Source organism: Prionailurus viverrinus, chromosome C1, assembly GCF_022837055.1.
Source record: "Prionailurus viverrinus isolate Anna chromosome C1, UM_Priviv_1.0, whole genome shotgun sequence".
NCBI classification, from domain to species: domain Eukaryota; kingdom Metazoa; phylum Chordata; class Mammalia; order Carnivora; family Felidae; genus Prionailurus; species Prionailurus viverrinus.
In genome coordinates this window covers 70,644,023-70,659,361 of record NC_062568.1, presented here as the reverse complement: position 1 = coordinate 70,659,361, position 15,339 = coordinate 70,644,023, and the positions used below count along the sequence as shown (strand labels likewise).

Genomic DNA, 15,339 nt, shown 5'->3' with positions numbered 1-15,339 from the left:
CCCTTATTCTGCATGTTGAAGTTTAATGTATGTTCTCTACTGATAGAGGACTTAATGGAGAGGGAAAGGCTCTTGGCTGATTGTATTAGTTCAGCAGTTTTAGAATAAGATGTTTGTGGGGAGGGGTGGCAGAATCTTCAGTCATTGATTCTCTCTTTATAACTTTGCCCTTTTAGCTGGAACAGATTACCTGTGCAGGGCTTCTGGCCCTGCACAGGCGGAATCACAAGGAAGAAACTTTACATAAACCATTTATACTAAATGTTTGGTATGCTGGCAACATAAATCAACAACAATATCCATTACAAATTCATCCCTTTATCAGTATTATCTTGATAGAACTGATCCCAGTGTGTGGGAATTTGAACCCTGATTCAATACATCTAGCCCTGAGTAATTAATTATTCAGGGCACAGAGAACCTGGCCCCTGCAATGTAGAGTAATTCTTCCTGGTCAGCGTGAACTCCACTGGCAATAATAAATAGAAAACGTCTCTAGTGATGCCAGTATTTTAAAGTGATTAATCATCTTCCCCCACCCCCCCCCCCCTTCACCTCCCTCTTAGTTTTCTTTAACTAGGATTTTTCAGCAATAAATCTTTAACAATACAGGTAGGAATTGTTCCGTAATTAAATTTTGCCCTGCTTAATTTCTTACCTTTTATGTGTGATTAAAAAAAAAATGTTACATTTTAAGGAGCTCTGATCAAGAGTCAAACCAAGAAAAATCCTTTTATAGAATGCATAGAGATGCTCTATGGGGGATTAAGCTCTTGATTTTGAATATTAGATAGAGCACATACTCATAAAAATTGTTAATCAACACCAGTTGGGGTGTCAAATATTCTGAGGTTTTGAATTGCTTCACTTTCGTGCATACGGGTTGTCTGTATTAGGAAAAGTCTGACATGTACATATGTTCCCGAGCTGCGAGAATAATTACTTACTTCTTAACTTTCAGCTAATTGATGTGAGCTCCGTACGAAAGGGGTATTTTTTGCCCTTTCGGCGGTATACAAAAGTGCACTTGGTGAAATGGCAGGTAAATGCCTGGCCGAGAACGACCATGTATTTTTAAATCATGCCCTATAGAGCTGACCAGCCATCATGTAGATTCTGGGTGACAGGGACAGATGTGACATATCTGTTGTGACACACTTCTGTTCCACCAGTCTGTGGCTCGAGGTGACTCCTGTCCCTCCTCTGATGCTTTCCCCTGCTGCAGGACAACACAACGATGCACGGATGAACCTTGCCATTGCCCTCACTGCTGCCAGGTACGGGGCTGCCACAGCCAATTACATGGAGGTCGTGAGCTTGCTCAAGAAGACAGACCCCCACACGGGGAAAGAGCGAGTGAGCGGTGCACGGTGTAAGGACGTGCTCACAGGTACGCCGAGGCCCTAGCGGGAAGGTCTTTCTTAGCATCTTGCCTTGCCGATGTAATAGCTGAATCATAATTTTTCTGTCACTTCTCTTTTATTTAAGCCAGATTTCAGAGTCATATTAATTATATTCCTTATTGTCAACAATGACTGGTTTAACATGAAAATTTTCCCTTGTGGTACTTGGCAATTTTTCCCCTTTGTGTTAAATAACAATAATGATAATGATAATAATAAATGCCCACAAAATTCCCACAGCTAGGAAGGTATTCTGTTTTCTGGACAAAAACATGTTATTAATAAAATTAAATAAGCGTGCCAAGTTTCAAAGTAAGTGACACAGGCAGTGCATTTATACATTGTTAGAGTCAATCACTTTACCTTTGGTTGGATTTTCCATTCTTGTCCTGGTTCTGTGGCCACGTAGGCAGAGCTTCACAATCACCTCGTTTCCTTGAACAAAACCAACACTGAGACCTATGTTGTCTCACGGCAGCGCTGTTGACACATTTGAGTTTTAGGGAGAAAGCGGATTATTTACTCACCCGGCTTTCTTCACGTTTGGCGCTCAGATGCCGGGCACTTCGCAAAATAGACTGAGAACCGAGATGACGAAGCGGCACGTTCTTTCTTTGATTTGGACTTGTGCTGGGTAGACCGACTCAGATGCAAGCCCTTTCTGTGGCTTTTCAGTAACTCTGGCTGCTCGTGTCCCTTCGTGTGGTGCACAGTGTACTTCGCCATAGGTTAAGTTTATAGGTAAATTAATAACCCAAAGCATCGGTGAGCAGGGAAACAAATGGGGTGTGTGATTGATGCTGCTTTCTTTCACAGGGCAGGAATTTGATGTGAGAGCCAAATGCGTTATCAATGCTACCGGACCTTTCACAGACACCGTGCGCAAAATGGATGATAAGAACGCCGCAGCTATCTGCCAGCCGAGCGCTGGTGTCCACATTGTGATGCCTGGTTATTACAGGTAACTGTGTGCCAACTCAGCACCCTTGCAAGGGGGACAGGAAATCGGCTGCATTTATTCTTTCAGCACACTTTTTTTTTTTTTTTTTTTAAGCTTCTTCATTTATTTTTGAGAGAGAGAGAATGAGAGTGAGAGAGAGAGAGCACGAGCTGGGAAGGGGCAGAGAGAGAGAGGGAGACACAGAATCCGAAGCAGGCTCCAGGCTCCAAGCTGCCAGCACAGAGCCCGATGCGGGGCTTGAACCCACAAACCATGAGATCGTGACCTGAGCTGAATTCCAAAGCTTAGCCAACAGAGCCACCCAGGTGCCCCTCAGCCCACTTTTCTTACTGGATGGGCTAGCTTGCTGTTCAAAATGAGAAAAAAAAAAAGGAACTCTTCCAAAACACAAAATACAATCCAGACTTGGGAATTTCTTAGCTTTTACGGCAATACTCACTTCTAGGGGTTAATGATTTGGGATCTATTGTACTTTCTTCAGTGTACTCACCTTCAGAAAATACGCCTTAGTACTTTTGAATGTTAATTAAAATATTAAGGGTAAATTTTGTAAAAAAAAAAAAAAATTCCACGAAGGGCATATTTTTAATTAAAACACTAAAAAAATAATTTTATAAATACTCAAATTGGCTTATGGAGAATCTGAACATGAGGACCTCTCGTGTACTCTTATGTTTATGACTTTTGAAATGCTTTGTGAAAACTGTCACAGCAAGTCAAATTGGATGTGATTTCTGATCTCTCATATTAACAAAGATAATTGTCAGTGGAGAAATGGGTAGGGAGAGAGATGAAACAAAGATACCTATTCACTGAAATTCATTGAACTTGACTGATGGGCACATTGCACTATTCTTTTTTATTATATTTTTGAAATTCTTAACAAATTAAAAAAGAAACATTTAGAGGGTTTTAGTTAAGAAATAAATTGTAATTGGATCTCATGGACATTTCAAGACTTCTTTGGAAAAAAAATCATGTAACCATGACGAGAGTATGGAATATGTGTACCCTTTTTATCTCCATATGTGGTAAATCCAGTAGGCAAACTAGTAATTTTGTATGGAGTAATGATCTATGCTCCTGGTATTCACTATGATATTATCTATAGTTGAGAAATATTAGAAACTCCTTAAGTGCTAACCTTAATAGAATGGATAAGTTAATTGTGGCATATCTGCACAAGGGAATATTATATAGTCATTAAAAATTGTAATTATAAATAACTTTAATGTTTTAGGAAAACATTAGTGATACCCTGTTAGTTTAGAATGAAGGATGTAAGATTAAATGTGTAATGTGATCTCAACACTGCGTAAATATAGAAAAAAGACTACAAGGAATTACATCAAATACTAATGGTGATTATCTCTAGGTAATATGATTATGGGTAACAGTTAAAGGTGGTAATTTCTAGGTAACGTGGTTAGGATGAGAGTTATCTCTTCCATGTTGTAATACATTTCTGTAAAGTTATATCAGTCTTTTAATATTTGATTAAATGGATGAACAGAATCTGTATTTTGTTTAATATCTACATTCTTCTGGGATGCTATCCTGCTATGTTGTGTGATGCTGCTGTTTCATCAGTTTTTCAATAACCAAATCTTCCCAAAAAGACTCCAGGATACACCTAATTTGTACCAAATTCACTTCTCCCAAGAAAAATATTACACTTCTATTAAAAAAAATATGAAAGTCCATTTTTTATCCACCAACTTCCAAGATTTCTGTCTCATTTTTAAATGGCTATGTGTGATAAGTAGACCATCATTAGTATTTTAATTGAGGACTAAAGAAACCAAGGTGTTTCAGTCTTGATAATAAAACTTTATGTAGCAGTACTTAATAGAGTTTTAAAATCTGGAACCGGAGTTTTGTTAAATGAAAAGGAGAGAAGTAAATACATGTAAATATGCAAATGTTTCTTGTATATAGAGAAGTTTTCAACAATAGTTTCATTCATAATCATATGCATCTATTTTGTATTAGATTAAAAATATGCGAAGACAGCTAGTTTATAAGGGTTTTTTTTGGAGGGGTTTTTTTCTTTAATATCTTTTGGGCTATGGATATAAGACCTACGCTACAGACACACACATTTGCATATTTGTTTAGATCCTAGTAGATTCAATATATCCTCATGTGTTATTATGTTTCGTGTTTTCTTCACTATTGTCCTGTGATGTCAGAGGATTCATTATTCCCTAATTTAATTCTGCCACTTAATAGATATCATTTGGGGCAGGCCATTTGAATTTTGTAAACCTTAGTTTGCCCATCGTTAAAATGGGGAGCCAGGGGGTAAATTAAGGTGATACCTTGATGTAGTACTTGATGTTCACCACTTTACTTCTTACAGACTATTTGGCCTTGGCAAGCTACTTCTTTCAGCTTCTGGTTCCTTATCTCAAGGTAGTACCTGATTTGTATACATTTTGACAATGATCCTGCAATCCTTTGTATCTATTTTGTTGACTGCTCTTCATGCAGTGTCTAATAGTGACCAGTAAATATTCCTGAATGAATCCTACTAACTTTTTTGTGTTAACTTGACCAAATAGAGATTGTTGCTTTTTTTTAAGTTAAAATTCAATGTAACACCTATAAGGGATATTTTTGATATAGAAAAGTGAAACTATGAAAACAAAACATGATTCTTCATTTTATTGCTCTGATAACCCATGTATATAAAAATAAATGCGTTCAAGTAATCGCTGTAGAAAATAGAAGGACACAAAAGGAAAAGTGAGAGCCTCTCTCTTCTTCCTCATGCCCCCCTGCCTTATTCCCCATTTCAGTTGTTCTCTGGTAATCAGTAACACTTCCTAGGATTCCTTCTGTAAAACCGTGTGTTCGTACTTGCACAAACGTCTATCCTTTTAAACATTTTACATGAAAGAGGTAATGCTACACCATATAGTTCTGTACTAAACGTTATAATACGCTAATAACAGAGTAGATAGGTGCTTTTAAAGAAATATAAATATATGTCACCTGGATGTAATATTTTCAAAACAGGATGCCTTTCTTAATCCCCAGAATTTGTCATTAGCTTCAGGGCACCTCTCCATAAAGCGTGAAAGTGTGAGTTACAGCTGGGCCTGCTTCAGATGCAGTAAGTGATCTCATGCTACTTTGGGAGGAATTAATGTCCCCATTTTTAGCACCTTGAACTATAACCGCTATACCTCCTGTCAGAAACCTTCCGGGAGTGGTTTGCAGCCCAATTCCTGCTCAGGGTCTGCCGCAGATGAGCTCCTTAGTTTTGGATACTGGCCTGGATTAAGGGTTTATTCCCTTCTAGCCCTGACCTTCAGGCATCCCAGAGGGCTGGTTTTGCTCTCCATATCAATTCACTTCCTTGGGTGGGGCTGGGAGATGTCAGACTGAAATGGCTGCCTGGGCTCATCAGTCAGTCATACTCAGTTATAGCTCGAGGGTTCCACTTGGCCCTCAGGGATGAGTCAGACCTCCTGGGGCTGCCCCATACACTGGGTGGTGGCACCTGAAGGTCTAACATTTCCACTAGAACCTGATCAGTTTAGATATGTAGTGAGTCCTGTAGCCACTGATTTGTTGAGTGTAGGCTGCTACATGTAAGGCAAGGACCATGTGTATGTCGTGTTGGGCTGTTTTGGGAGTATCTTTAAGGCATTTGTTAACCTTGTTATGACCCATGGTAGCAGACTTTTTTGTTTGCATTATTTCAGTTTCCAAAAACCCAGAACACAGAAATCATTTAATTTTAAAGGTGCTGTTTAGTTTACATGAAGAACAAACCTGAAATTTCCATCAGAGTTGCGGTGACATGCTCTTTTTAAAGCAGCCACAATGCACGATGACTTTACACACATGAAAATAATCATCTCCTCCTTCTACCTATAGGTGTTTTTTTACCCCTGACAAGAAGTCAGGTTTCTGGGGGGTGTTGTTGTGGTGGGGGTGGTGGTTGTTGTTTCTGTATTGCTGTGTGCGTACTGTTAGCTCTAACACTGGTTGCTAAGTAGTTAACAATGAATTGATTTCAGTTGAAATAAGGGTACTTGAGGAAGCCAGTGGTCTGCGTGAGAAAAATGTTCATTATGTTTAATCCTAGACGCACACGTAAATTAGCAGCGTGGTTTTCCTCCTGATGTCAGTGAATCAGACATATTGAGGAAAGACCTACGCGTCCCTGTCCCGTATAGACCATCACTACAGGTGCTCTCCATTTTCAAACTTTAGTGTGACCTTGCAGAATTAATCCTTCATAAGAAAACAAACGTTTCCCTAAGGGAGAGTATGAATTAGGTAATTTAGAACTGATGAAAGGTATTTCCAAGTGGATTCTTAAATTTTTATACCATTCATTACTAGCTTTGTCTTCCCTCTGTGCTTGTTAATTTTATGTTTGACACATATGTCTTCACTTAAGCAGTTGATTCTCTACAGGATCCAGTTATGCGTGTGTTGGTAACCATCACCTTCACCCTTTAAACTGCTTTTATTGCATTGGAAGGTTTTAAAGGATTCAGTAGTTGTGCTTTCCTAATAGCATTTCATGTCTAGGTTGTTGAATATAATAATTTTATGCAAAATTTTGTCGGGTTTATTGAGTTACTTAAGTACCTCATATGATATCTGCTCTATAAAATGATCATGCATAAAATATACCAACATATAATTTGTTCCTTAAATGTGAGGAGATGCAGTTTATTCTTTTGTTTCAACATGGTACTGTTTATCAGATTGAAAGCTTGAACTCTGAATGAGTTAATTCCCAGCCCCAAAGTGACTGATTTAATGTAAGGGCATATTAACCCAGGATCAAATCAGTTGCTTACAAACTACGTAATTAACTAGTGTCTTTTAAGATTTTTTTTTAAGAGAGTCTTAGGAGAAACACAAAGAAAAAAATATGAAATATTCGATACTTACAGTTTTCAATATATAAAAATAAAAGTAAAATTATTTCCTTCAACCCTGAATGAAGATGAAATCTTAGCTGAAGGTTTAAATGATTGACCCACTTCTGTGATGCATTTTGCGTATGTTAAGTAGGACTGTGGCCCACTCTCTCCGTGTCTCTCAAGGATCCTGTAGAGAGTGGTTCTTTCCACAAAGGCTCTGTAGAAATGGCAGCATCTCCGGTACTCAGTCACGGCTCAGTCAGTTAAGCATCTGACTTCAGCTTAGGTCACGACCCCACGGTTGGTGAGTTCGAGCCCCATGTCGGACCCTGTGCTGACAGCTCAGAGCCTGGAGCCTGCTTTGGATTCTGTGTCTCCCCCTCTCTCTGCCCCTCCCCTGCGTGCTTGCTCTCTCTTCCTCACAAAAAATAAACATTAAAAAAAAAAAAAGAAATGGCAGCATTTCATGGAACTCATGGGTCTTTGCAACAAAAGCCTTACACTCTTTGTGGTTTACATAAAGAAGATGCACATGCTAAGCTGACTATAGATTTCTTTTTTTTTTTTTCAAGTAATTTTGTAGCTCTTTTTTTTTTTTGAACAAGTTGTATGCCCAACATGAGGTTTAACTAAAGACCCCAAGATCAAGAGTCACGTGCTCTACCCACTGAGCCAGCCAGGTATCCCTAGATTTCTTTTTCATGAAATAAATTATTGTTGTTTACTTTTAAGCACTTGTTAGGCCCTCACCCTTATACAATTGAATCAATATGAGTTTTTTTTTTTAAGTTTTTTCAGAGGAATGATAAACATAAAAAGTTTACGCTTTTTTAAAATTTACGGGTATAGGAGGGACTTCTTGAAATTTATTTAAACCAAATGGAATTGTGTTTTCTATTTAAGAAATTTCAGGGGCGCCTGGGTGGCGCAGTTGGTTAAGTGTCCGACTTCAGCCAGGTCACGATCTCGCGGTCCGTGAGTTCGAGCCCCGCGTCGGGCTCTGGGCTGATGGCTCAGAGCCTGGAGCCTGTTTCCGATTCTGTGTCTCCCTCTCTCTCTGACCCTCCCCTGTTCATGCTCTGTCTCTCTCTGTCCCAAAAATAAATAAACGTTGAAAAAAAAAATTTTAAAAAGAAATTTCATTAATAGAAGCTGAAAATGCCTTTAACATTGGCTTGCTATGAGAATTCAGTCATACTGAAACAGCTCTCTGAAGATTGGTAGGGCCTAACTGTTTGAACATGACACTTTAAGATCATCCCACCCCTTTTTCAACTTCTCCAAATTTCTTTGAATGGTTCATGAATGCATGAAAACAATAGTTTCTGATTTAATGAGACAACTGGACAGGTTTTGTTAATATTTCTAGTTGCTTATTATTTCTGGTGTGTTTTATAATTTGGTTTTAAAATATTAAGTATGTGTTAGTGAAAATTATTGACTCATTATTTGGGAAGATTTTATGTAATCTGTCAAAAGAGGCATCTTCGAACCTTGATTTAATAGCATAATACATTAGCCTCCTATGTCTGTTTAAAGATTGTCGTTGCTAAGATATTCCTCTCCCTTTTTTGACCTTGCCCTCATTCACTGTCATTTATGTAATAGTAGAAAACCCAGCCCTTTTCTCATTGATGCACTTCTTGAGATTTCTATCAAATTGAAGTAAAGTAAGAAATTTCATATTTGGTGAAGTGGTGTAAGTTCATCTAGGTACAAAGAAGTAAAGAACTTTTCTGATCACATTTTAGTTGCTAGAAACTTAGAGCCTTCACTTTTCTCACGTACTTCTGAGACCTTCCACTGAAAGATGTGTCAAATGTCAAATGTCCAAGGAAAATACTTTTCATTGACTTGAAAAAAGGTTGAAGAGCAATCCTTAATTCACCATCACAAAAAGAATTATAGACACTTATCCCCACTGACATTATCTGATGTGAATGGTCCAAAGAATATAAAAACGCAAACAATTGGAAAGTGAAGTCCACTTTCTTAATTAACCTTGCGTTGTTGAGATGGGGAGGGCTGGTTGCGCTGTGAGTTTTATTATCACACGTGCTCCCTTTTTCTGTTACCAATATTATTTTTTTTTTCTTTTAGGAATTTCTAGGCTAGAGTATTGGCAGTTAAAGTAATAGTTCATGTGTTTCTTGTTTGCTTCTATGAGAACTAGTGAATAAAGTAGTTTTTTAGACTGCAGATTAAGGATTAAACTTCTGCTAATTTCAGAAATCTGTAACCCTTCTTTTTACATCAGCCCAGAGAGCATGGGACTGCTTGACCCAGCAACCAGCGATGGGCGAGTAATTTTCTTCTTACCCTGGCAAAAGATGACAATAGCCGGCACTACCGACACTCCAACGGATGTTACACACCATCCCATCCCTTCGGAAGAAGATATCAATTTCATTTTGAACGAAGTGCGTAACTACCTGAGTTGTGATGTTGAAGGTAACTTATGCATTCCTTTGAGTTTGTTTTCCTTCTTTTCTATCTCCCGGCCCATCCCAGCTCTTACTGGTAACTGCCACATCTAAGGTCTGAGTCCTCTTCACACCTGACTCTTCTGTACTGATCACTTCTTCTGGAAGATTTATGGGGACCAAATTATACCACAATGCGAAGCAGCTGCTTGGTCCCCCCCTGCTTTCTACATCCACACGAACCTCACACAGTCATTTTCTGACCATCTCTGATGGCTGTACACAAGCCATATGTGAGCTCTAAACACTCGTGCTCTCTGAGAAGAGCATGAAATGTTTGCATTGCAATTTAATTTCTAGAGTTCAGGAAGATCTGATTTACAGATACAGGATATCCTTAGGAAATAATGAATCAAAAAATGAGAGGATAGAGCTATATAATCTGAGAGCTTCGTGAGCTTTTCTATATGAAAAGTAGTGTTGACAGTGGATTTAACTAAGTAGGATAGGTATGCTTTTTTATTTTTTTTAATTTATTTTTTAATTTTTTTAAATGTGTATTTATTTTTGAGAGAGAGAGAGACAGATGTGAGCAGGGGAGGGGCAGAGAGAGAGAGGGAGACACAAGAATCCAAAGCAGGCTCCAGGCTCTGAGCTGTCAGCACAGAGCCCGATGCGGGGCTCTGACTCACACACCATGGGATCACGACCTGAGGAGAATTTGGAAGATTAACTGACTGAGCCACCCAGGTGCCCCAGTATGCTTTTTTTTTAATTGAAAGAGCCAAAGTTAACTTCTTTTTCATGCTAACCAGGGCATACTTACTTTTAGTTTGGATGTTAATAGTATTTTCTCCACTGCATATATATAATGAATATGTTTTATCCCAGCTAGTTCCTGAAGTTTCCTAACATTGTCCTTCTCTATTTCCTATCTCAGTTAATAGCCTTATCATCCAGTCACCCAAGCCAGAAATAGCATGCTGGCCTTTTTTTTTTTTTTTTTTAATAGTCTTAATTTATTTTAAATGCTTATTTATTTTGAGAGAGAGCAAGGGAGAGGCAGAGAGAGAGGAGAGAGAGAATCCCAAGGAGGCTCCACCCTGTCAGCACAGATCCCAATGCAGGGCGTCAGCTCACCAACCGTGAGATCATGACCTTAGCCAAAAATCAAGAGTTGGACACTTAATGGACTGAGCCACCCAGGCGCCCCTCTCATCTTCAGGGATCCTTCTCTTTGCACATTCAGTCCAGTTCCTATCTGTGCTCACTCTGCAGTACCCTGTAAATCCCCTCTCACTTCATTGTCCTGGTCACGCCTATGTCACTTCTCAAGCAGCTGCACTGGCGTTCTAACTGGCTTCCCAAGGTCAGGTCCCCGTTCCCACCCTGTCTCACCCTTCCATCAGCACCCTCTTTCTGAAACACCATTCTCACCATCACTTCCCTGCTCAAAAACATCCCTTGGATGTTCCTCATTGACTTTCAGAGAAATTCTAAGCTATCTGGCTTGGCTCTAAACTATCTCTAAGGCTCTCCACAACTTGTCTTTGCAGGTTTATATTCAGTACTCCACCTTTGTGCCTTCTGTGGTCTTATCACCTCCAAATCAGTTCGTGCACTTTGCAACCTCATGCTTTGTTTAGGATGAAACCTTGCTCTGGGATGCCCTTTTCCCCACCTTCTCATTTTGACAAAATACTATTTCCACTTTGGAAACCACCAAACTTTTGTAGAACGGTGGTCTAGTATATCACAATGTTATATATAGGCAGGAGTCTAAGGTGTATTCTCACTTGCAGTTCCTTGAGGGTAAGGATTCTTTATTCAGCCACAAAGCTTGTTGTCTATCTGGTATGCCCCTCAATACGGGGTTGAAATGAAATAAATTAGTAATAGGTGTTTTCAGGGTTTTTGATGCTGGTAGCAGTTTGAAAATCTTTTTATATTAAGGTAGAAATTTTTAGATTTTGAAAAATATATAGTCTTCATCTTTTTGTGTCAGGAATCTTCTATAATGTTGGCTTCAGTGGAGGACATACAAAGCCACAATTTTCTTCTTGATGTGACTCACTAAAGTCCATGAATCCTTTTTCCCCAAGGGATTTTTTATCATCATGTGATCACACATTTATAAACAAGCAAACTTCCTTAAAAAAAAAAAAATTGTTCAGGGGACTCTCCTGGTTTAATTGAATGATCCATATTGTATAGAGGTAGTTTCTTCTGATTTCAAGTAATGGATACATTTTAATTTTGAGTGACGTCTCTTTGGGATCTACAATAATGGTACAGGTATATTACACACTCATAACTGAAATTTGTGTGACTGATGTCTGTATTCTCACACACTCATATACACGCACACAGTTATTTGGGAAATGGTCATGCCTTATTTAATATCCATATTTAAGTATTCAAAATGCAATGTAATTTTAGCTAGATACTTTCTGTTGAAATCTAGGAGGACTTTCATCTGGATATGATTGTATTTTTTTTTTTTTAACATTTATTCATTTTTGAAAGACAGAGACGGAGCATGAGCGGGGTAGGAGCAGAGAGAGAGGGAAACACAGAATCTGAGGCAGGCTCCAGGCTCTGAACTGTCAGCACAGAGCCCAAGGCGGGGCTCTAATTCACAAACCGTAAGATCTTGACCTGAGCCGAAGTCAAGACGCTTAACCGACTGAGCCATCCAGGTGCTTCTGTATATGATTGTATTTTAATGTATAGATGATTATTGTTAACGAATCCTGCTACATTTTGCATTCACCTGAGTACCATATTAGCTAAAAGTGGATTGATATTGGGCCCTAAGAGCAGGAAGTTTGGGTTGTTGGAGCAAGAAATAAAATTAATTCAAGAGCAGAGAGCTCTTTGTTGACAGTTTCCAGCTTCTTAAAGTTCAAATGCAGTAAGATGAGAAATCTAACTGCTTATATGTGCTGTGAGGCTGGATATACTGGAAACAGGTGCAGATTCCAAAAGGCCGCTGTGCCCGTTTTGTAGGTGGGGATTTCCACCAGTGAAATGAGCCTTTGGGCTGTAGCAGAGACTGAATCGTGTACCCCCTCCACCCCCCACTTTCTTCTGTGAATGGACAGAGGACTTAGCAATGCCTGCCGGGGCTTCGTTGGTCTGTAACTTCTTGTCACTTAGCATGCCTTTTGTTAGTCAGGGTACTTGGTAAAAGTAACAAAGAGGGTTTTTTTTTTGCCAGTTGTGATTTTTGGTAAAAGTGGCTGAAATTAATATCTAAACGGTGTACATCCGGCCTTTTCTTCTAGCAGCCTGGGGACTCTTGAGATTAAAAATTCTCTAAGCAGCAAATACCTGGTGTGAAAGCAAAGGTGACAGCCGTTTCACATACTTCATTTATTTCCCTGTGCACACCATCTATCACACCTTTCCGACTTACCAACTTATTCTTTTTGAAACAATTAATTCATAATGATTCCTTATAGTTTGTTTTCATCTTTGTTTCTAGTTGACCGAAGGTCTCATATGTGAGGCGTTACCCTCAGTCTGGATAGAACGCAGTTTGCTAATATATGTCTATTTCTTGAAGTGGAGACGTTCAAGTTTGTTATTTTTTCCAAGGAATTCTGGTGCAATTCGATGTCTCTTCCATCCTGATGAAATGGAAGAGAGAAACTCAGCTTCAGACACTACCCAGTTATTTGGCCACAGGCTGGTGCTGTGCACATATTTTGATCCCTCCGTTTGTCTGTAATGGGTAATGCATGCTTTATTTTTTAAAACTCTACAATTCCTGAGCACTTTTCTACATGCAAGACACTCTACTGAGCATGCCGCCCTCATTTTTTCTTTGGTTCCTCATGACAACCTTACGAGATGTACCCTGCAGGTCCTGTTTTACAGACGCAGAAACCGAGGCCCCATGACTTGAGGCTTCCTAGCCCCCAGTTTGTTCGTGTTGGAGCCACGATGAGGCCAAGTCAGTCCAGCTGCAATACTTGCACTGCTAAGTACCGCACGGTACTCTGGCTGGTAGTCCCGGGTTTTATGATGTGGTATTATATCCACCAGGGAGTGGATTAAGTCTCTCAATTCATTTCCTGGAAGCTGCTAGACACTTGCAGAATGATAATGACCTTTGCTCTAGACTGGCCTTATTTGGATCTGAATGTTAAGCTAGAAGAGGAGTCATATCTCATAACTAATCCCTTGGGCCAAGCGGTCTTCTCTACAGACCTAAAAAATAAAAAAGTTTGTTTAGATCCTAGAGCCGTGGTTGTGACATGTTTTGCAGTCACCAGGGTTGACATAATCAGCTTAAAAGGATTTATTAAATGGATGAATAAGTAAACTTCTGACAACGGTTTCCGAGCCTCCCCAAATGGCTATATCCTTAAGGAAGGGGGAAAAAAAAAGTGTCAAATCTTAACACTCCGTGCTGTTCTCAGCAGCTGCCACATTTCTGCAAAACGCGTCGCAACAATTCTGAAAAGCATTTTGCCTGTTGGGAATAAGACCATGTCTTCTTTTACAATTTCGAGAGCTTTCCATTCACAGGCTGAATTTTCTAGATGACTTGTTTGTTCTTTTCTGAAATGGGGCATTGACAGTTGTGCGGTGCCTAGCGGGGTTAGGAAGAAAAACGATCTTTTGAAAAATGTATCATTAAGTCTGCCATGTAGAGGTTAATCAGAAGGATGCAGTGGGGGAACCAAGCTCTGACTCAAAGGGATCGAGCGAGACAGAAGATTTGCCGAGCGCTTTATTCACGTAGTCTTTCTGGAGTGCTCCTTCAGGCAGCGTCTTTAGTTGTACACAGGTTCCCACACACGCAATTAGTAGTGTTTATAGATTGCCGGTTATTCAATTAACAACCAAGCTGGCCGTATCAACTCGCTGCAGACCTGCCTTTTCACTGCCAGAGATTGTACCAGGGTTATCAACTTACACAGGCTTGGACGTCTTCCAGCTGTTTAATTATAGTGTCACACGCTTTGCTTTTTCTAGTTTCATTAGTTTATAAATGTAATATGGTATCTTATTTCTGTGATTAACACTTCATTTCAGCAGGTTAAACATGCTGGTAGAGACGTATTGATTTCTGACACTATTTCCCCTGTGTTCATTTAGATATTTTCACATGCTTTTTATTGATTCTTTTGGAAAGCGGCAAACATGAGAAAGAACGCCCCAGAATGTGTGGCTAAATAACTCACGTGAAGCAAAACCACACATTTAGCTCTTAATGGTCACATCCTGTGGGCTTCATTGTCTATTAATTTTTAAAACAAACCCTTGTCTTGCCAAGGTTTTAAGAGTAAAAATATTCATTATAATTTGAAACAATTACACAGCACTTAGTCGTTTCAGCCAGCTGTGAAAAATGTCTATTTAACTTTATTACTGAGAGTTTACTCTTTATATATTATACATGCTAAAACCTGCATTGGGATTGCAATAAAAATAATTCTCAAACACGATGGTAAAAGGACTATTTTATTTTGACAACACCTTTTTTGAAAATAGTGCCAAGTACTTTTATACACTGTGGAGGTACGTGGGTTTTGTAACATCTGGGCATTTGGCACTTAAAAAATCAACCGAGTGCCATCTGGGTGAATCGGTCTAACAAGTGGTGTTTAATGAGGACTTTTCCCAACTTTAACAGTAGTGTTGTTTCC

General features: G+C 39.2%; 1 protein-coding gene across 4 annotated transcripts in view; it reads left to right on the top strand.

Moving 5' to 3' along the window:
- The window catches only part of GPD2 (glycerol-3-phosphate dehydrogenase 2), a 175,762-nt gene that overhangs the window by 136,570 nt on the left and 23,853 nt on the right, over positions 1 to 15,339 (top strand). For all 4 annotated transcript variants that reach the window (XM_047870770.1, XM_047870767.1, XM_047870768.1 and 1 more), the window contains 3 exons: positions 1,226 to 1,390; positions 2,220 to 2,364; positions 9,514 to 9,707. In XM_047870770.1, the coding sequence (XP_047726726.1) occupies positions 1,226 to 1,390; positions 2,220 to 2,364; positions 9,514 to 9,707 (504 nt within the window). The remainder of the gene's footprint in view (positions 1 to 1,225; positions 1,391 to 2,219; positions 2,365 to 9,513; positions 9,708 to 15,339) is intronic.